Source organism: Triturus cristatus, chromosome 9, assembly GCF_964204655.1.
Source record: "Triturus cristatus chromosome 9, aTriCri1.1, whole genome shotgun sequence".
NCBI classification, from domain to species: Eukaryota; Metazoa; Chordata; class Amphibia; order Caudata; family Salamandridae; genus Triturus; species Triturus cristatus.
This window is the reverse complement of record NC_140592.1, coordinates 1,011,080,668-1,011,103,453: the sequence shown is the minus strand read 5'-3', so window position 1 is coordinate 1,011,103,453 and position 22,786 is coordinate 1,011,080,668. Positions and strand designations below refer to the sequence as shown.

The 22,786-nt window shown below is 45.3% G+C and overlaps 1 protein-coding gene and 1 long non-coding RNA gene across 4 annotated transcripts in view; one reads left to right on the top strand and one right to left on the bottom strand.

Annotated features, from left to right (window-relative positions):
• Window positions 1-18,850, top strand: part of LOC146799214 (uncharacterized) — a 282,894-nt gene extending 264,044 nt beyond the window's left edge. For both annotated transcript variants that reach the window (XR_014968869.1, XR_014968868.1), the window contains exon 4: window positions 18,639-18,850. This is a non-coding gene — a long non-coding RNA (uncharacterized LOC146799214). The remainder of the gene's footprint in view (window positions 1-18,638) is intronic.
• The window catches only part of POMT2 (protein O-mannosyltransferase 2), a 408,616-nt gene that overhangs the window by 23,807 nt on the left and 362,023 nt on the right, over window positions 1-22,786 (bottom strand). For both annotated transcript variants that reach the window (XM_085626671.1, XM_085626672.1), the window contains one exon: window positions 15,406-15,517. In XM_085626671.1, the coding sequence (XP_085482797.1) occupies window positions 15,406-15,517 (112 nt within the window). The remainder of the gene's footprint in view (window positions 1-15,405; window positions 15,518-22,786) is intronic.

The window sequence follows — 22,786 nt, the reverse complement described above, 5'->3', positions numbered from 1 at the left end:
GTGAGGTTTACCGTGAATCCCAAGTTGTGAAGCAGTTAGATTGTTTGGTGTGATTTGCACACATCTGCTGTGTGAGTTGGCTTTTATGAGCCAATCGTCCAGATAAGGGAAGACATGAATGTGCTGTCTTCATAAGTTGGACGCAGCTACCGCGAGGCACTTGGTGAAAACTCTACGCTGTAGTCACCCCGAATGGGAGGACTTTGAATTGGTAGTGTTGACCGTCTACCACGAACCTAAGATATTTTCTGTGAGCGGGATGAATGGGAATGTGAAAGTAGGCGTCCTTTAAATCTAGAGTGAAGAGAAAGTTGCCTTGTTGAAGTAGTGGGAGCACCTGTTGGAGAGTGACCATGTGGAAGTGATCCGATTGAATGTAAAGGTTTAGGGGTTTGAGGTCCAATATGGGTCTGAGAGAGCCGTCCTTTTTTTGGTATTAGGAAATAGAGGGAGTAATCCCTGTGCCTTGAGGCAAGGGGACTGGTTCTATTGCATGTTTTTGTAATAGAAAGAGAACCTCTTGTTTGAGAAGTGTTAGATGTTCTGAGGACATTGGACGTTGTCTGTGAGGCGGATTTGGGGGAGTAGAGGTGAGTTCCAGGCAATAACCATACTGGATAATTTGTCTTACCCACTTGTCTGTTGTGATTGAATTCCAGACAGGTAGGAACTGTGAGAGACGTCCCCCGACAGGAGTGAAATGATCGGGGGGGGGGGGATGTCACTGTTTGGTGGAAGGGGAGTTGCGGTTATTGTTGCCGCGACCTCTTCCCTTACCATTGTTGCCTCTGTAGCCTCCGCTCAAGTATCCTTTGAAGGACGTTTGAGTGCTGCTTTTATAAGAAGAAGAGGGATGTTCTGAGCCAACGGTTTTGGAGCCACCCCTGTAAAAGGAGCAGCGAAAAGAACCTCTAGGGGAAGGCAATTGTAAGGCCCCCATGGACTTAGCAGTGTACGTATCTTTTTTCATCTTTTCTAAAGATGTGTCGACTGAGGGTCCGAAAAGTTGTTCTTGATCAAAGGGCTGATTACGAATTGCAGATTGCAGCTCTTGTTTGAATCCGGAGATTTGGAGCCAAGCGTGCCTGTGCAACGCAATGCTGGTGTTAATGGCACGAGATGCAGTATCAGCCGCGTAGAATTGAGGTGTTTGTGATCAATTTCCCCTCTTGTATAAGGTCGTTGGACTTTTGTTTGTACTGGTCAGGAAGGTGCTGCATGAGCTGTTCAAGTTCGTCATAATGAGCCCTGTTGTACCTGGCCAATAACGCTTGGGCATTGGCAGTCCACCAATGACTCGCGGCCTGTGAAGCAATACGTTTACCAGATGCGTCTATTAACTTGGACTCCTTATCAGGAGGAGGGGTGTCACCTGTACTTTGTGAGTTTGTCCTCTTGCGTGCATTAGACACCACAAGAGAATCCAAAGGGACCTGACCTTTAATGTAAACGGGGTAATTGGGAGCTGCCTTATACTTTTTGTCTATTCTAGTATTGAGAATCCTGGTTCTAACAGGGACCTTAAAAACCTCTGGGGCATGTTTAAGCATGCCTTTTACCATTGGCAGGGTGTGTGTGGATTTTTGCGAGGGTGCAAAAGTTTCAAGCAAGAAATCTGCCTCTAAGGGATCAGAATGTAATTGTACCCCATAATATTGGGCAGCCCTATTGATTACTTGCGCAAACCCAATATTGTCATCTGGCGGTGATGGCCTAGATGGATAAAGATCCAGGTCATTATGTGGGTTGGGATCTGTGTTTTAGTCATCCCAAGAGTTTACGTTGTGTGGGATGGTATGTACATCATCATCATCCCCATCTGGATCTATATTCCCACCTCCATCAGTATGATCATCGTCATCATTTAGTGTGTGAGATGAGAAAGTATGTTGTGGGGAATTTGGTGGAGAAATTAAGAGATTTGGATCAGCTGGAGAAGGAGGTGGAGAGGTGTTAGTACTGATCTCCTTTCGTTTCAAGGGTATTTTAGATTCTTCTGAAGTGTCCAGTTTCTTCTTTTTTTTAGAGGCTTGGCGATGACTTTACCAATCTGTGGATCAATAAAAAGAGTTTTTTGTTTTGGATCTGAAAACTCAGGAACAGACTGTGTGGGTAAAAAGTCCTTTTTTGGTGCCGAAGATTTTGGGTCCGAATGTTCTTTGGACCGTGTGTCTGAGGTTTTCTGTGGGGTCTTGGACTCCTTCGATTTTGTTATAGGAGTTGGTGACTCCGAGAATTTTTTCGGTTTCAACGATTTTTTCGGCTCCGAAGTTGTTTTTGGCTCCGAAGACGTTTTAGTTTCCGAATGTTTGTCCTTGGCACGTTTCGACGCCAAGGACTTTGGCGTCGAGGCTGTCTTCGAAGCCAACGAAGGAGGGCCTGGCACATCTTTGGTCTAGTGCTTCGGTGCCAAAGGTGACTTTTCGGCCCCGGAATGGGTTTGGCTCAAGCCCGAGCTGGAAGGCTTATCTTTAGGTTTCATAGCCAGGCCCGAGGGCGGGGCGTCTGAGACATGTTGCCGGTGTCGACCGGAGAGCGAGGGTGTTACCGGAGCCTTAGGTTTGTGTTTTGGGAGAGAGGTTTCGGTACTCACGGACCGCTGAGCTGGGGTGAGTGTCTCCTCTTCGACATAAGAGTCATCGGCCTCGGAGACGGAGATGTCTTCTTTATCACCTTGTTGTTCCGGCTGGGCATTAGGATCTGCTCCGAAGTTGTCCGGAATCGAGCTGCTTCCACGAGACATTTCGTGACATCGAGCCCGACGATCACAGATGGTTTTCTTTGACCTTAAAGATGAATAGGCCTCGCAGTTTTTGTCTTCGTGCTCTGGGGAGAGACAGAGGTTACAAACCTCGTGCAAGTCAGTGTGTGGGAACTTAGCACCACACCTGGGGTATTTTTTTAAAGGAGTCCTTTCCATTGACTGCCGGTGGGGTCAGCGTGGATAGACCCAACGGCCCGCGTCGAAGATCGAGGTTGAGGAGTTTGTTTTTTAAGATGCGCGTCGAAAGGGAAACGCAATCGCGACAATACCCTCGAGTGTCGCGGGATTGTGCTTCGAAGTGGGGGTTCGAAACCGACACCGACCCGGAACTCAGCAAATCATATCCGAACCCAATGGCAGAAAAAAACAAACTGGTGATGGAGTTGATGCCCATGCGCACTATCGTCCTAAGGAGGAGTCACCTACCTCGTGACTACAAAAGACTTCTTCCAAGACAAAAACAAAGTGAAAACATCCGAGCCCAATACCAGATGGCGATCTATGCACAAGTACACGATCTACAGCTCATATGCCTTGAACATTTTATTCCTGGACCCTCCGGCCAGAATTAAAACCGTGAAGGATAGTGGTGACTGGAAGAGATTATGAACTCCTTACTGCCACTTTGTCGACATGTTTCAGTTGTGCCCAAAGTATAGGGTAACGCCGGCCTTCGTCAGGACCTTTCTGATCCCAAATATCACCTTGTTAACTGGAGTGTGGTTTGTCCAAGAACAAATCGTTCCTGCACCGAGGTATCCCCTAATCAAATCAACGGGTCTGGTGGCTCAGTAGACTAATGCGTCCATTGCAGGGGCCTGTGGTCGACCATGGTCACAGGTTCAAATCCTGGCGGGTCCATTCAGCCTTTCATCCATCTGAGGTCGATAAAATGAGTACCATTGAGTTGGGTAACAATAAACATCTGTTATTCAGCGTCAAGAGACCTCTGGGTGAACGTGCGCTTTACAAATACACGTTATGTTATGTTAGATGGTCATGTATCAAAAAACATCCAACCTAGATTGACCCCTCCGGGTGTGTAAATATCAATGATCATGCCATGAGATCACGGTTTTTAGTACCCTCTATAAGCGGATAAGGTAAACGTTACCCCTCAATCCTAGAAAGTGCCCCTTATACCACATGGTTGCCAACTACAAATGTGGTATTATTGCCACTTGCCCCAAGTCTCGTCCCGTGTGCGATTCTCCTGGGCGTTCACAATATCACCCCTTTGTTCCATTATCAACTCCGTTCTCCGCTCCTGTCACACACCCACCCCCTCTCCTTACTTCATCAAGGTAGGTGCTCCTCCCTCAGACCTCTTGTCAGTTCTCGCTTTGAGGGTGAGCGGTAGTGGAGTGTTTCACGTTTAAAATACCAGCACTGGCTCCCTGCTTCCGTCACGTGGGAGCTAGGGCGTGGTCTGCATCAACAATGACGGTGACGTCGGCCCGCAACGAGCTGCACTGCCCAGGGCGATGAAGACGCTTCTTCAGTGTTTTTTTATTTTTATTTCTCTCCCTGGTTGTTCTGACTTTATTTGAACACGGGCAGAGAAGACACTAAAGCTACCCGTCCTCCTTAATTGCATAGCTCGCCGGCAGCGCTCGTGTATTGCGCAAAGGCCCGCACCGCTTGGACATGAAACTTACATCCCATAGGCAATGCCCAACAAGTTAATAAGGCTACCTATGCACAATTAGTGCAATAAGTACCATACGCTGATGGTAGTTAAAAAAGCAGAAACAAAGGGGTTGGGGGGGTGCCCAAATATCAGTGTGACAGCAGGGCAGTGAAGCTGTGTCACTAGCAGTGTGGGGTGTCACGCCACCGGACACCGGTGTGTTCCCCCGTGGGTTCAGCCTTGTTTTAGGTCTTAGCTAACATTTGTTTTATGTCTTTACACAGGATAAATTATGCAGAATATTGCTGTATAAGAAGGATTATAGGTTTTTACTTATTCTGAAGAAGGTGGTTGTAACTTGGTAGTCCACCTAAACGCATTGACGCCTACTGTTGTTAAATTTGAGAACATAGTGTTGTATGTTGAAGACATTCTCAAAACGACTCACTTTTTGTGGATTCCTACAAATTAACTCTTGTCAATGACAAATGTATATGTCTTTCGTGTGTTTTCCCTCATTGGTGATAAGTGCTTTTTTATTTGTTTTAACTGATTTTATCCTTGGTTTTATAAATATGTATGTATTATTCGACATGGTTAATATTACATTTTGATAAATGTGGTGATTATTAATTGTCATGTTGGTCTCTTTAATGACTGGTTTAGAAACATACCGGCAGTGACCAGGAGGCCGCGAGGGCAACGGCAACGGCCGAGCTTCCAGCGCATTTCTCACGCCGTGAGGGCAACGGCCAGCTACTACATTTCCCGGCTGTCCCGGGGACCACCAGCGCACTCGTGACGCTCCCACCGCGCACGGAGGCGCTAGAAGAACGCGGAACGCCTCCCGCCTCACGGGACGCGCGCAGGCGGGCGTCGGGCTAAGCCCAGGCAAAGGGCGGGCCGTCTGTGGCCGTCAGGGGCCGAGGGAGGCTGGGCTGTGCCATTCCCTTAACAACCAGAGCTAATACTACAACTGTATCCTGTAGTGGTGTGTTTCTTCTTCTGGTACTTTTTGGATGTCTGGGGGTTCTGTCATTATGGGCAAACGCAGCGTTATTACCCCAGCACGCAAAATTACATCCATAGACACTATGTTGGAGCGTGCGGTGAATATGGACAGCACCGAGATCGAGCTGACGGAGAGAAGATTGTCCCTGGGCCCCACAAAAATCCAATGTGAAGCACAAACGATCCAGAGGTACTGACACAGAGAATCACTGAACATTCCCCTCAAACCTCGACTGGAGAGAACACGCTGGGCATGGAAGGGTTTGGCTCTATAGGAACAACTGCAAATTTTGAATCTGGATGTAGCTCAACTGTTTCATTGACATTAACTACAGCCAACCTGGACACAACCCCTAACCCAGAAGTAAGTGGAGCGAGAAAGAAGAAGAAGGTGGTGAAACCAGCCTGCTCTAAACGAAAACAGCCCCCACGCTTGAACTCACAACGTACAACGTTAAACACGTGGATTAAGGGCCCCATGGTCCCCGCAGACCCCAATTCCCTGTAGTGTCTTAATTGACCTAGCTGATGTGGATACCCAAAGTAATTCCACTCAGACGAAGTCCACGCAGACTGCTTTTTCTAACTTCACACTTGGGGATACTGCCATAGATGTTATAGTTGACACATTGTATGATCGTGTTAAAGGGCTTGTGGATAAAAGTTTTGATAAGTTATGGAAGCGTTTAGATCGCCTGGAATCCCTAACTTCTAAGGCAACACCACCTTGCAGGGAACACAATGAGCCAGCTCGACAGGTCAGGACCCTGGAAAATCCACCTCAGAATGTGCAACTGGCTCGATAAGTGCCCCAAACCGTAAAGTCGTTGCCTGTTCCCCTTGACTCTAATAATAAAATGAGAAACCCCCTAGCCTCTAAGCTATACACTCGATCTGCCAATACCCAAAATGTAAACCCTGATGATTCCCAAGATGGTCCGATAGTTAGCACGAGTGTTGTAGACATTGGCACCAGGGGGCATGTAGAACCAAACAAGGATGTTTTAAATTTACCCCCTGCATCCTGCCCATATGTGCTAACTCTTGTAGGGGTACCCCCACTAGAGAAAAACAAACCAGAGTCCTGGGAACAACTCTGGAATAAATGTGTGGACTGGATGGCTAAACACAAAGGGTATAGGAGGTCTGATATACATGAAATTTTAATGGTACGAAGGGTAGGCTGGGTGGGACCTGCAGTGAAAACTATCAGGGGCGATTGTATTGTTATTAATTTTTCCCGGCCTAGGACCCTTGGATCCATATTAGCAGTTAAAGAGACCAACTGCCTGTCCTCTACAAACATCTGTGCATTACCCCTTGGTTTCTTCTATAAACCGCCATCTATACAGTGTCCACTCCTCAGCCCTTCTTATCAGTCGGTAAATAGATTTTTGGCTATTTCTGACTTAGACACCCTTGATTGACTTTCACCCAAAACTCAAACTACTGGATTGGTCTATACGGTACCCAAGGAAACTTCTAATATCAGCCCTGGGGTGGAAATGACCCAATTAATTGATTGCTCTGACTCAATATTGAAGGTGTTGAGTTGGAATGTGGCAGGTCTGGCCTCAAAATTAAATATAGAAGATTGGGCAAATATGATAAATAAATTTGACATCCTTATGTTCCAAGAAACCTGGGCAACTAAAGAGCTATATCTAGATGGGTATGAGTGTTTTAATATTATTTCCCCTAATCCTAAACATGGCAGACCTTCAGGGGGTTTATCAATATGGGTCAGCATCGCTTCAGGTGGTAGAGTAAAACTAATTCCCACCGAGAATGTCAATTTCCAAGTACTGACCTACACACGGGGGGCCTCCATTTGTTTTATTAATTTTTATAATAATGATTTCTTAAGTACACAAAATGTTAATTTTGTTCACCTTTTTAACTTTATTCAGGATCTGGATAATTTATTGGGAAAGTACAAACTGGCAGGGATATGCCTGGGGGGTGATTTTAATGTAAAGATAGGAGAAGGAACTACTGGGTGTTCTTCCCAATTTATTCCACCCAACCCATGCAAGAGAGGACACGAGCTATTAGACCACCTATCAAGTAGCAGTCTTTTAAATGTGATGGACATTGCAGCTGCAAACACTAATGATAATCCATTACCCACTTATAGAGGCCTAGGACGAGCCTCAACTATAGACTGTCTTCATATCTCCATCATTAGAAGACTACTTAGTTGAGGCAGAGGTCAGGGCATCCACTTTTGGAGATCATAATCCTATTACGGTCTCGTTAAGGGTAGCCCCGCGACCAAATATTAGAAGAGAACTGGGAGCGGGAAACTTAGAACTCTCAACTGATAGTTTAAGAGTTAAATGGAAGGGTATGGATTGTAGGGAGGTCTTCCAGAAGATGGTAAAAACGTATCCATCTCTCTGTGAGACTTGTCTCACTTTGGCTGACCCAAACCCAGAGGCAGTTTCTGCTTTTACTCTATTATGTGTAGGCATTAAGGAACTGATCTCCAGACCTGCAGCCCTACACAAATTTGACCCTAGGTGGTTTGACAACACCTGCTCTAGGGCTAATAGGGATCTCAGAGCAGCTTTATCAGTTTCCCCTAGAGATCCCATTCTTATTAGAACCCTAAGGCACAATTATAAAAGTGTAAAAAAATTAAGGCGAGACGTGGTCTTAAACGAGTATTGGAATAACCTGGCTTGTGCTGCCAAACTTAATAATACAAACAATTTTTGGTCTGCCACTAAGTCCCTGAGAGCTTTTGGGAATAAATCTACCCCCCTAAGTTGCAATATAACTAGTGAAGTTTGGGTTGCTCACTTCTCGAAAATATATGCCTCCCCGCCCCAATGCGAATACACCCTGGAACATTTTATGCCTACCCAAATTCAAATTTCTTTGATTGAGGTCGAGGAGGCAATATTCCAGAGTGCGGGAAATAAAGCCCCACGCCCGGATGGGCTGCCTATTGACCTTATAAAATCAAGGCCAGAGTTCTGGGCTCCTCTGCTATTTAACGTTTTTAACAATTTAATCACAACAAAAATCCCAAATACATGGTCCACATCTGTAATTATCGCCATTTTTAAAAAAGGAGATAGATCGAACCCAAGCTGTTACAGACCCATTTCCCTAATCGATAACACCCTTAAAATATTGGGGAGAGTTCTATTTAACAAGATCAGAACTTGGGCAGAGGATGAAAATATAATAAATGTCAGTTGGGTTTTCGTAGTCATCTTGGTACTGTGGAACAGTGTTTGAATCTTAATTTAATCATAGGGAAATACACTATCGCCCGAAACAGTCCTCTTTACCTGGCATTTATGGACCTTTCGTCCGCTTTTCATTTTGTTAATAGATCCAGGCTCTGGCAATGCCTTCTAGATTATGGGTTAGATAAAGATTTGGTGTATTTTTTTAGCATATCTGCATAGGGACTTAAGGGCCCGGGTAAGGATAAGTATGGACGGGGCAGTGTCAGGAGACATAGTGGTTGGGAGAGGCGTTAGACAAGGGTGCGTTCTCGCCCCACTCTTATTTATTTTATATATTAATGAACTTTATAATGTCCTGTCTAACCAAACCACCGATGTCACTATAATTAATGGTAACAAACTGCCCGCCTTACTATATGCAGATGATGCTGTTTTAATGGGCCGAACACCTAATGCCTTGAGAATCTTAGTTAGGGGATTTGCAGTTTTTATGAATAATCTGGATCTTTGCACAACTTTAAAAAAATCTTTTTTAATGTGTTATGGCCCTAAGAAACGTTCCATTAATACTATTACCTTGGGCCCTGATTCTTTGATATGCACTCGCCAATTCCCTTATTTGGGCTTACAATTTTCTGATAATGGGTCCTGGACACCACATTTGGCTTATGTACGGACTAAATTTTCAAGAGCCATAAACTCATTAATAAATCTCCCTCAACCGAAAAGAATTGAGGTGGTACTGTCCCTACTTAAAATCTATAGGACACAATGTGTACCAATCATGACCTATGGGGCTGAAATTTGGGGCCATATAAATTTGAAAAGTGTCCAGGCTGAAGAAAACAGATTTTGCAGGAGACTTTTGGGCCTACCAATTTCATCGTCCACCTTTGTATGCCATAACGAGTTAAGAATGCCATACTTGGAAGATTATATTAGGTCCCGCCCTGTTTTATTTTGGCTAAAGGTTTGGAAAAATCCAGCAGCCTTATTAACAAGGGAGATTCTGACAGATTGTCTAAAATGTGATAAGGGCGGTGATATCCCTTGGCTGGCCCAAGTACGGGCAAATTTGACTGCGGTCAATCTAGAGCATATTTTTAATAATCCTGAGCAACTAGATGGAATTGATGGAAAGATTATCCGCAAAGTTTTATATCGATATTACGGGGATGCGAGATATGCCCAGGAATCCGCCAAAGTATCTGTGAAACAATATATTTTAATGACAGGCGAGGGCGGATCTCCTTTATGCTCTCCTATTAATTATCTCTTAAGAGATATTCCTCGCTGGGAGCGAAGCCTTCTTTTTCGTCTTAGATCGGGCTCAATAAAGTATCTGTTGTGCTTCCCTATAGGCTATCAACCTAATATTGAGAACTTGGTTTGCCCATGTGGTAACTTAGGGAAACAGTCTATGTTACACTTTTTGTTCTTTTGCTCTTTTTATCAAAAATATAGTATGCAGTTATTGATACCGTTGTTCAGGGCAAAGGGCACAACGGATTTTAAGGTTGCATACAAAATTATTTTCCAGCTTAAAGATGATGATGTAACATATCGAGTGTGCACCTTCCTGAAAATGGCCATCCGCTCACGTTTTTCTATGAATTGATGCTTGCTGGATTAGGCTGTACAACATCGGTCTCCAACCGGTCGATCGCGAGCTACCGGTAGCTCGCCGAGGTCCTGTGAGTAGCTCTCTGCAGCATTTTGATTTTGTAACCCTTTAGTTTCTTTTAACGTTTTTCGGCCTTTTTTTAATAGCTGTTGCCGCCCTTACCCAAACCAGCTGCTCTGATAGGCTTAACTGAGCTTAGCTGGGAGGGTAGAGGGCGAGCTGAAGAGGACGACGTAGTTTGTCATCTGAGTCATCACTACGCCACCTGCCTTTCGCAGCGTGGCACCGTGCTTTCAATCTGCATGACATGTGACGGTGCAGAAAGAGGCCGGAAATCTTGATCGCATGGCAGTGGCGTGGCGCAGGCAGTACTGAACTGCTAACCTACCAGTACTTGCACCACCTGCCTTTTCCAGCCTGCCACCAAATCTCTGATCTGTGTGGGAAGCAGCTGATCAATCGGTAAGCCATGTCTTGAAATAGTTGTGGTTACTTTATTAGTTGTGAGCAGTGGCAGCTGGAGGGGCAGCGCAGGGGAAAATAACAAAAGCAGTCTGCCTGGCCTCAGAGGGTATTTTCCCCTGCTTGGTGTCCCCTTGTCCCGTGATTCTTACACTCATCATATGAAGTGTTAAAATTAATTTGCACCAGGTATTGACAGCAATCGAGCAGCATAAATATGTATTTACATATTAGAGAAGACTGTTATTCATGTATTCCCGGCAGCAGGGGACAGAAACTGCGTAATTAGCGCCTTCCACGAATAGTTTGGCAAATAAGCACTTTCACATTCTAGGGGTCCTTTTAATGGCATTTGGGACTTCCCTCGACCAAATGTGCTTTGGTTGTGTATTCCTGGCTAGAGGCTTGCTAAGCGCCTGATCTAGTATCAGTGTCTGCTGGTCAATGTGAAAGTAAAATGAGTTCGATAATTTTAAACATGTGTAGTGTATCGTGTGCACGGATGGGTGTGCCCCTTTTAGTTCAAGGGGCAGTCAGTTCTCCGTGGTGCTTCCTGTAATGGTTGTTTTCGATACCACATTGCTAACCAGGCAGTTAACACTTATGTAATATGTTTCGCCTGCCAGTGTCATATATTTAGTTAACTTTATTTGAATGGTTCTTAGATGTATGTCGTGTGAAGAGAGAAAACTGCTTTTCAGCAGGTCAGCTGTCAGTACTGTGATGAGTATAGCTTCAGTGCTTGGTTGCATGGCGAGGGTGTTAAAGGGGTTTGTTTTTGAAAGGGGAATTAATTAATACATTGCACAGAATGGTCCACCATTAGTCGGCCAGGTAATATTTTGCTCTCAAAACTAATTTTCAGCTGGGCATATCAACAGTAGTGGGCTCCTGCGCAGTGCACGCTCCGGATTACTCATTGGTGGGCCGAAGTTGTTGAGGAGGATCGCAGTAGAGAACAACGGCGGGAGGCGCGTGATCCAATGTGACCCCAGTGATATGTGATAAATAAATATATCATCAGGTATCAGGCTCCTTTAATTGTCTGAAAGGCTTCATCTGGCATGCAAATATGAGGCCCTTGCAATGATTTGTCGGCTGTGGCATCCAGGTCCAGTACGTGACTGGCAGTGGAGCAGCTCTTCTCCCTGAACTCACTTGAATCTCAAAGGCACAGCCATGTGCTGTGTCAGGTAGGCACTTTCATCTGTGGAGCTGAGGGGCTGTTGGGGCGCCAGCAGCAGGTTTGGGCGACTCCGCAAAAGAGACACATGTACAGCCTCCCCAACAGCCCCAGTTGCTGTCAGGCCTCTGATACCATGCACTGCCAAGTCACCAAGCAGCACTCTCCGCTAATGCAGAATCACCAGATCACCATCCCCAGGCACCACTAGCAGCAAGTTTCGATCACAAGGAATCTGCTGTGCACCTCAGTGTGTACAAACTGTTTGGTTGAGCACTGCTTTCATGCAGCCATCATAGGTTAGCTTCATATTCTGCCACCCTTTATGTTTTTTAAAAGATCCACATATTTTGGGTACCAACACAGAATTTGTCAGATCATGTAATGGAAATAAAGCAGCCACTTATTAAAAAAAAAAAATGTTTTTTCTTTTCAAGTGGCGATCAATAATTGCTGAACTGATTTTTTTCATTTTGCTCTCCACGGGGAATCAGTTCACTGCAGTGCATGTTCAAATCACAGTGTTGTCTTTGAATAAATCAGGCTTAAAGTCAATGAAGCTGGGTATGGGGGTGTCTCTCGTTAAAATGCGCGAGTTGCTTGGCATTTAGTAGCTCACAATGATTTTTACTCATCAGAAGTAGCTCTCACTACAGAAAAGGTTGGAGACCCCTGCTGTACAATATGTATTTTTGGACTTTGTACTGCTTGTATTTACATTTTGTACTATGCACACCTGCACTTTCATTTAATGCTGCTAACTGTAACCTTTCTGAGATTTAAGGATTTGCCCGTCTTTAGCTGCTCTTCCGTGAAATATTTGCACTTTGCACAGTCACTTTAATATCGTCGATGATATCAAGTTATGGATAATTTAGTAATATTTTAACTGATTAGTTTTAATGATGAGTTGTTTTTTAGTTTTTTTTTTATATTTTAATGATGATGTACTATGTATGTGATTATGAGTAATGTTTGTACTTTTGTGGATAATGCATATCCGAATAAAGATAATGATGATGACTGGTTTAGAGGAGTGTATGATCTATGAAAATATATGAATGCATGGTGTTCTCCAAGAGAATTTACTTTTGATAATTGAATCATATTTTGAACCCTGTTTCTTGGTGTAGTGGGGTCTCTCTCTTTGATTTTCATCAATATAAACAGGAACAGTGCTGAATTATACCGCTCAAGCCAGGTCCAGGCAGTTCTCACACATGGAACTCCATCTCACAATGGAACGGCCGATTCCCATAGGTAAGTACCTACTCCTGCTGTCATGCTAAAAAATGGTCAGATGCTTCACCTGGATACGCGGGTCACTGAGTTAGATGGTCTGATTCTGGTTCACAAGTTGGCTGGATTAGAGACCCTGGCAAACTATAGCAAAATCATCACTCAAGCCAGAAAGCCATGTACCACTAAATTATATCCAGTGAACTGGATAAGTTTTTGAGGTGACACACTTCAACAGGTATGCATTTATTGTGAATTGTAATCTGCATGAAGTGCTTAATTTACTAAGGTCTGGCCTTCACAATGGTTCAACAAATATAACCCTTGAGGCAATATCCAGGTTTGGCCATGTACGTTCTTCACCGAAAGAGTTCCTTAAGGGCCTCTTCAGAGCATTCCTACCAGTCAGAAACCAACAGTGCCCAATGAACTAAATACAGTGCTATTGCAAATGATGAAGAGCCGCTTTGAACCAACCCATAAAGCAGAAAACAGCCTTGCTGTTGGCCCACATTTCTGCCAGATGCATTAGCAATTAACAGGTGTTGACCATCAACTGCCTTATCTAAACTTCATGAAGGTCAAAATTAATTTATGTATGAATCCTACCTTTATGCCGACCATGCCAACAGCCTTCGACTTCAGTGTGTGTATTATCCTCAAGGATTACTTTACAGCTCATCCAAAGGAGCACAAAAGCTCTTCCTTCTTGATGTGAGGCAATGCTTGACATTTTACATAGCCATAACCAAACAGTTTGTCTTCCTTTTCAGTGTATTCTCTACATGATTACCACCACATTTCCCCTCTTTCCTTTATGTTTCTATTGCTGCTTGCAATCTAGGCATCATCTCTAACTACTTTGTCTTCATTTTTCTATACCAATGGCAAAATCCACAATTGTATGACCTTTTAAGCAACCAAAATTCTCCAACATTGCTCCAAACAAACCATTTTTTATTATCCAACTGTCCCTCACAGAGCCCCAGCAAACACTCAGTAATGGTTATTGATCAGGCAATGGCACACAATTCTGCAAAGGATCAACATACTCTACCAATTTCAATATCATATGCACCCCGAAAGCCGCTTGCACACCAGCCAGCCCCTGACTTTTGTAAATGTGTTTGAGCCTACTTCCCATCTCTCTAGGTGTCGGGCTAATCAAACTGCTTAAAACTTGTGAAAGATGAGCTTGCATCCGAAACGAAGCTTTCGCACCAGGTATGTGCAAGGGGACGGGGGTGAAGGCATTTACAGGAAAAGGGAGGGTGACTCAGGTGAGGTGATAGTGTGTTTGTAGATAAACCCATAGCCTTTAACACATCTACCAACACCACTTTTACACCGCAATTAACAATGTATGTCTCTATGTTGCCCTCCATTACACATTGAATGAATTTCTGCAATTCTTAGGGTTTTGTCGACTGTTTTCTTCTAGAGAGAAGTTACTGGTCTCACTATACTGGGGTTTCCTGCTCTATGCTCTTCCTCAAACTTTCTGAATGCTCCTATAGAAAGAGGACAACCTAAGCATAGAGGCCTATCAGATCACTCCCAAGTTTAGGAGTTGGACTACAGACCATTGCCCAGACCCGACAAAAAGTCCGATGTGCTATCCATTTGTAACTTCTAATCCTGCTCTTCTCTGAAAAGTTCTCGGACGTTTGTTCCGGACTGCTATATGCAATATCAAATTTCAAATAAAATACAATATGAAAGTAAATACCTTTAAATAAGAGATTCTATGGTTTGAGCTAAAAATGAGCTTTTTGCAAGTGATTTCTCTTTCACCATCAGCAGACTAATTCTTTCATTGTTAATTTCTGCTTTCAGTGTCACCTCTCAAAAGAAGCACCTGCAGGTGATCCAGAATGTATGCAAAGAGTCAACTTTAGATTTATTTAATGCCATTCACATGCTCTGAACCAATATGGGCTGTTCCCATATACAATGACATGGTGAATATTCTTCTGCTTCACCTGGGAAGGGATATGGTTGTTGAACAGTCACCAAAGAGGCCTCTATTCATCCCAGGTTTTTCCTATCTTTCCTGTATGTAGTGTCACTAAAATAACCAGAATATGCATATGTATAAAAGTCCTCTTCAGACACTCTGTAAATGTTATGCTTCTAGATTGATTCCCATAATTTAGGACTAGGCTCCCCCCTGGTGACAAAACACTTTCTGGGCTGCCACTAGCTGCAGACTTCCGGCAAGTAGATACAGAGTACAATGCTTCAGTAATTGTAAAAGTAAAAAAATCCTGGTATATTTGTTTTTCTCACCTATACAAAATGACGAGAATCAGCGCAGACATTCCTCCTCGGTAAATGCTTCGAGCTGAGGATGGAGTCAGAATACTTGAGCATGTCTGTAGAAGGACATCACATGTGATTCCTGGATGAAAAGCAAACAAGTCAGAAGAAATTAAAAATCTGTATTTTTGGTCCTTCAGCATAGATCTGGGAATACCTAATGCTGCTTGTACTCTAAGTATGTAAGATGCTCTTCTAATTGAAAGACTGACATTTACAGTACAAACACATAATAGAGGTGTATGTTTCACAAAGAACGGAAAGTGATTTCTAGTCTTGGATGATTGACAAAAACACTCATCAGATGGAAGGTCACAAAAAGTGGAGACATCAATAGACGATACCTATGGGTAGTTTGCTGATCAGCACTGCGGACGTCTCAATAGCATAGATTTGAGCTGATGCTGAGGCTCACGTATGGATTTCTGGGACATATTATTTTTTACAGGGGCTGTGTATGGTGCATAGGGCTCTTTCTAAATGATGAAAGCACTATGGCAAATTAAGTTTCTACAAAAGGGGTAACCTGGACTAATCTAAAGGGATGAAAAAAGGCAAGGACATATAGGAAGAGTTCACTGTGACCTCTGAAGTAGAATGTTGTGCGTAGTCTGTAATTCAAATTATACTCTCCATAATGCTGTGGAGGGACAATTTAACTGTGAACATGCCTCGTGGCGAAGGAGGATTTACCTCTGAGTATACCGGAGTATGGGAGAATTGATTTTAAAGTAACTGTGCTGCAGTAGGGAAGTAAAGGTTTACCTTTAAACGTACAGGAGATGAGGGAAATAATTTACCAGTGCAAAAACTGAAGTACAGGAGGACACATTTATTTAAAAGCATTCTGAAAGAGTTGGGGAAAATTTGTAAATGCATATAATTTCCTTTACAAGCACAGTCTTCAATTAAACGTATCTTTACGACTCGTGTTTATTGAGCAGCCCTCCCGCAAACTATCCAAGATCAGACATGACAACTATCTAAAACCACGATCTCCCTATGCCATCTGGCCAGAGTGGTGGGCCTTCTCTCGTTATCAATACAGGCCTATCTTCCAGGCCCCTCTACATTATTGAGAGCTTCAACACCTCATATCTTCACACTTGCGCAAGGGCCTCACGTACTCCCAATATGTTCCTCTGTCAGAGGAGGCGATGACAAAACTGAGGTGGTGTATCTTCCATATGGAGGATTGGAATGACCGCACCATCTTTGGTTCTCAACCCAACATGGTGATCGAGTCAGACTCCAGCAGTTCAGGTTGGGGAGCTCGATGCAGGGCTGTATCTACAGGAGGAAAATGGCCCTCCGTAGAACAAGACCTTCACATAAACTGTCTAGAATTGATGGCGGGGTCCTTTGCAGTAAAATCCTGAACCAGAGACAGAGCTAAATGCTGCATCCTGGTCAAGACGGACAACTTGGCAGCCGTTCAATCATTTAGGTGGGACGTAGTCCAAGGCCTTGTCAGATTTGGCCCATGATCTCTGGGAGTACTGCATGGCCAAGTGGATCTCACTGTTGGCGGAACACCTTCCTGGAGCTTCTAATCAGATTGGCCACTGGCAAGACTCCACTCTTTAGTGTTAAACCAGACAGTATTCCAAGCTCTACAGGCCAGCTGGGGCCCTTCTCGATCAACCTCTTTGCCTCCAGTTGGGAAGGTATTGCAGTTGGCGCTCGGATCCGGACGAGGTGGAACATTGCACAAGGACTGAAGTAAGGAGAAGGGTTATGTGTTTTCCCCCTCTGCGTTGATCATGAATCATGAGATGGTCAGCTCAGGTGTGGAGGCAATAGGCCGACCTGGTACTGATTACCCCAATGTGGAGATCTCAAGCTTGGTTTCCAGTTCTGATGGAACTGTCTTGGGATTTTCCAATCCCTTAACCCCAATTTCAAAATCTCCTACAGGATCCCTACGGGAACCCGCATCACCTATTACTCATGGGTGCACTTCATCTCATGACTTGGAAGATTACAGGGAATGCTGGAAAGTGCTGGGCCTTTCTGCAGAAGCTTTCTAGTTGCTCGCAAAGTCTTGGGCCGAGAACACCAATAAGAGATTCCACTCCGCCTGGTCCCACGGGGAGTTTGGTGTCATGAACAACAAGTGGATTTAGTGGGATCATTGTCCATATACTGAATTTATTGGCCTCTTTAGCAGCGATGGATTGACTTGCAGGTTAACACATTCTGTTCGGCCATATCAGCTGGTCATATTCCCGTGAATGATCACGCAGTGGGGGAGCATCCACTGGTGTGCAAATTATTAATGGGTAGTAGGCTATCCGTTCCTCCCAAGCCAAGGTATTCCATTCTTTAGGATGTGAACAAGGTTCTGAATCTGTTTAAATCATGGCCTTCTAACAAATACCCCTCTTGTAAACAAATGTCAGCAAAATTGGCAACCCATCAATGCATAATTTCTTGCCGCAAAGTATCAGATGTGAGAGCTCTAGATCTAACAGGCTATTTACTCCAGAGGGAGTCACTTTCTATATTTCCAGGAGGACAAACTGTAATTCAAGGTCATTGTCCTATCCATCCTTCCCTGATGTCCCAAAGCTGTGTGAGGTACGGGCGCTTAAAACTTATGAGGTTATGATAGAGGAGATTTATCCACAGGGCGTAAGGCGGCTATTTATTACCCTCACAAAACCACACAGAGCGGTATCCTCACCAACTATTGCCAGGTAGGTCAATTGGGCCATGTAAGAAGCAGAGATGATACCTCCAAAATGCGGGCCCATTCGGTCTGTGGGGCGATGTCCTCCAAGGCATTCTCGCTAGGAGCTCGGCTGGAGGATATCCTGAATACCGCAGACTGGTCCTTAGTCTCCACCTTCAAGAGGTTCTACTTTAAGCCGGAGGTAAATCTGGCATCCTTGGTGGTGGACAAGCTTTAAACTAGCCTAATACCCGCATCCGGTCCTGACCTAGAATGAAAAATTTCCTAGCTATCGTTAAGGAAGGTTTCAATTCTATTAAGGACTCGAAGGGGAGGATTAGCCCACCCAGGTTTTCAATTCCCTTCCGAAGCATCTACGTTTTTAAAGTAAGTAAACCTCAGATTGTATAATTGTCATCAATATTGAGTATTGCTGTTCTAAGAAAGAATGAACTGTGCCTTGTCTACATGGTTATTGCAGAAGATGTTATAGTTTCCAAGTGGTTACAACGTTTCTTTTATTTTGCAGGATCGGAAACTAGTAAACAAGAGTGATACGGATATACGTCAGACCTGCTCGCAGGAAGAAAGAGGATAATAGAGCGTCCTCCGGAGAAGTTGTTGGAGGGCTCGCAGCCTGATTGGACATAACTTTGTTTAAGTTTCATGTCACTTTCCAAAGATTCACTGAAAATATAGTTTGTTATGCTTATAAATGGCTGCTGGATGAAATAAAGCAAAGAAAGAAATGCATAATATTCGCCTCGGAGTCCTTAATAGAATTGAAACTTCCCTGTACGATAGCTAGGACATTTTTCATTATTGCTGAAATTAGCACATAAAACTAAAATGCAGGTTTACTTATTTATCCTTGCGTTATTCATTTAATCAAGCCCAAGTGGCCGTTTTACCAACTGCTTAATATAACGTGGCTATCACCTATATACAGCCTTTGTGGGCGTATTACAAATATGCAAAACAATTTGGGGCGACATGCGCCCCAACCAAAGGCACAGCGGTCAAGTCCTTGAATCCTCAATTTGTGTTTAGACCGATTAATCATTTTTTTAAAAACCTCCCCTTAAAACTTGTTTTCAGGGGAGGTTCAGGGAGCAGAAAGCTGCGTTTTTGAATTCATAATGGAAAGGATTAATCTGTTTGGTGTTAGAAGCTGTGCAATGAAGGTTGGGGACCGTAGGGTTCAGCGCAGGGATAGTTAGATCAGTAAGTCAGCAATTCCACCATCTGTCTGGCCCGACATCATGGGTGAGGTTCCGGCCCCAAAAAAAGAAATCAAGAGTCTTGGGGTCTGGCTCAAAGCGGACCTCTCCATGAAGACCCAGGCGATTAAAACAGCGGGAACCTGCTTTGGACTTATGAGGTCAGTCCGCAAGATCCTTCCTCTGCTTCCCCCCCAATCCAGGAAACTCCTGGTTCAAGGACTGGTCCTGGCACGATTGGACTTCAGCAATGCTGTCTATTTAGGAGCTCCTGAACCCACTCTGGGCAAGCTTCAACGAACCCAAAACGCGGCGGCCCGGATGCTGATGGGTCTCCCCTCCAGAACCTCCGCCAGACCTGCGCTCAAGGCTCTGCATTGGCTACCAGTCCAAGAAAGGATCGAATTCAAGGCAATGTGCATTGCACACAAGCTTCTCAACGGACAAGGTCCTTTGATCCTGGGAGACATGATATCCCCTTATAAAGCTCCGAGATCTCTGCGCTCGGACAATGAGGGTTTGGTGACTGTCCCCAGGTTTAGGAGGGTGTGTGCTGGTGGCCGTCGTTTCTCCGTCAAGGCGTCCAATCGCTGGAACTCGCTCCCCCGCAGTCTGCGGCTGGAACCCTGCCACCTGCGTTTCCGCAAACAACTTAAAACTTTGCTCTTCCCAAAGTAAGTTCTCTCTCCCCCTCCTGACTAACTTAGCTCTCACAGCACGGGGATGCCTTCGGGTCACCAGGCGCTTTACAAATCCATAAATAATAAATAATAATAATAAGCAGGTAGTGATCAGCGAGGGGTTTAGTGATGGGTTCAGTTTTATCAAATTGACTTTTTCATAAATGATTTTGCAACTGACATGTTTCAAAAAATAACTGTGCAATTAAGATGTGATTTTATCGTTTACTTGCAGTGACTCCTGACGAAGGGCTTGAGCAGCCCGAAATGCATTGGGTATTTTATTAAAGCTGTCGTTGGATGAATTTAATGCGTCATTACGTGTTATTGTAAAGAGGTCCGGATGGGCACATCAATGGCATTAGAAATCTGGAAAATTGGCATGATACTGCGCTTGTGGACTAAACGGGAGATAAAGAGAAAAATGAACAAGCAAATGATTACACGTTTAAAAAAATGATTAATCGGTCTAAACACAAATTGAGGATTCAAGGACTTGATCGCTGTGCCTTTGGTTGGGGCGCATGTCGCCCCAAATTGTTTTGCATGTTATTTCAAGTGCCAATGGGCAAGGCACTTTCGCCCAAGGAGCATGCAATTTTGCTACATGAGGATTACTTAAGGATTACTGTTTGAACAGGTGTGCATTCCCTTCCTTGTACTATGTATAAACTACAATTTTGCCCACCCTGGGTTTGCACCCACCTGGATTTCTACCGAAGATTTAAGAAGGAATAGTGTGGAGGTCGTTTTTTCCACAAGTTCGGCGGAAGATCTCATCCATACAGTTTGTTACAAGAAATGGGACAAACAAGTTTTACTCTATTTATGTTCACTCTATATTGCAACATGAACAGTGGATTCTGTATAGCATTTTGATATTTCACTTTTCACGAGTCCTTGCATGATCACATTAAAGTGTTTTTGTTTTTTAATCATCGGCAGAGCCATGTTTCTGACAATCCAAGCGCTGAATTGTGGGAGTTGTGGTTCTCTGGTAGAAGGCAGGGTCGCTTTGAAAAGAGAAATCAGCAGCAGGTGGCATTAATCAATTGACGGTTAACATGGGAGGGTTTTCAGCAACTCAGCGCAGTTTAAAAATGAAGGGTGAACAACAACGTTACCAATTCCTTTGAAAAGAATAGATGAAGAGGGTTGATTTACGGCAGGTACGTGTTACAGTGAGGTTTAAACGTGGAAGGCTTCTTGTAAACTTTGTACCCATGGAAAACATTGGGGTTTTGTAAATCGGCGTACAGTACTATCTGTGAATGTTTAAAAGCTGGGAAGGGGGGGGAGGAGCCTAGCGCGCAACCAAGATGGCCGCGTAGGTGCGAGGCTCCCGAGGACCTCCGCGACCTCCCTCATAAATCCTGACTATATCCTGTCCTAGACGAGGGGACTGTGTTCGTGAGACCGAGCTGAGGTGCCACCCGTTTTCCGTTTCCAAATCGGACCTCGGACACCGGCGGGAGCATCGATTGAGGTTTGCGGCCTTCTCCACGCCGGCCCCCCGGATTGGAGTTGTGGGGCGATCCGGAGACAAAGTGAACAACAGCGGCGGGCGAGGCTGGGCGATTTGCGTGCCCCGCACTTTCACTTTCGCCTTCGCGCCCTCCTTGCTGCCAAGCGCGGTAGGGTCGCGGGGCGGCGTGCGGTGGTGTGGCGTCATCGGGGTGCCCTGCCGGCCCGCCAGCTGTGATCCGCCCTCCGGAGCTGTGGTCGCCCTCCCCCGGAGCCCGTGACCTGGTCTGTCAGCCCCTTTCAAGGAGATTGGCACGATTTGGGGACTGGAGCCATGTCCACGAAACAAGATGGCGACCGGGCGAAGGTGAAATCGACCCGCCGTGGCGCAGCCCCTCAGTCTAACAGCATGGACCGCTACACCCTCCAGAAGGGATCTCCAAAGGCGCCGCGTAGGTCCCCTGTTGGCCCGACTGATGCTCCTGCTCTGCCCGCGGACCTGACCCTCCGGGACGTCATGGGCGCCATCGCCGAGATGAAGGCCTCAGTGGACCAGCGCTTTGACACTCTGGCGCAAAAGATTGACTCGGTCCTCGTGGATGTGGGCCTGGTGAGGGCCGATCTGTCCAAGACGAATGACCGGGTCGACTCTTTGGCCCACACCACCTCGGGCCTCACAACGGACGTGGCGGCCCTCCAACAGGAGGTGCGCCGACTGGGCCAGGCGAGCGCCCTGATGGATCGTCGGCTGAAGGATTCCGAGGGTCGGGCACGGAGGAACAATGTTCGCATTGTCGGGGTGCCGGAGGGACGTGAGGAGGAGGCGGCGGATCTGTTTGTGGAGGACCTGATCCTCACCCGTCTCCAGCCCCGGGGGCTGAGTAAACTCTTCGCAGTGGAACGTGCCCACAGGGTCCCCCCCGGAGGGAGACCTAAGATCGGAGCCCCTCCGAGGCCTCTCATTGCCCGGATCTTCAACTTTCGGGATAGAGACGCTATCCTGCAGACTTCCAGGCAACAAGGACCGGTCAGACTCGACAATATGGACGTAAACTTCTATCCTGATTTTACTCCGGCTATCCAGAAGCAGAGACTGAGTTTTCTCGGAGTCAAACGTCGCCTACGGGACTTGAACCTCAAGTATGCGATGCTTTTTCCAGCGAAGTTGAGGGTGGAGGTGGACGGCCGCACGCACTTTTTTGATCGTCCCGAGGCGGCCGGGGACTGGTTGGACACTTTGCCCGGGGATCGGGGCCGGGGGGGTGAGGGGGGCGCGGTTGGTGGGGAGGGCCTGCCGGATCAGGACTGAGGGA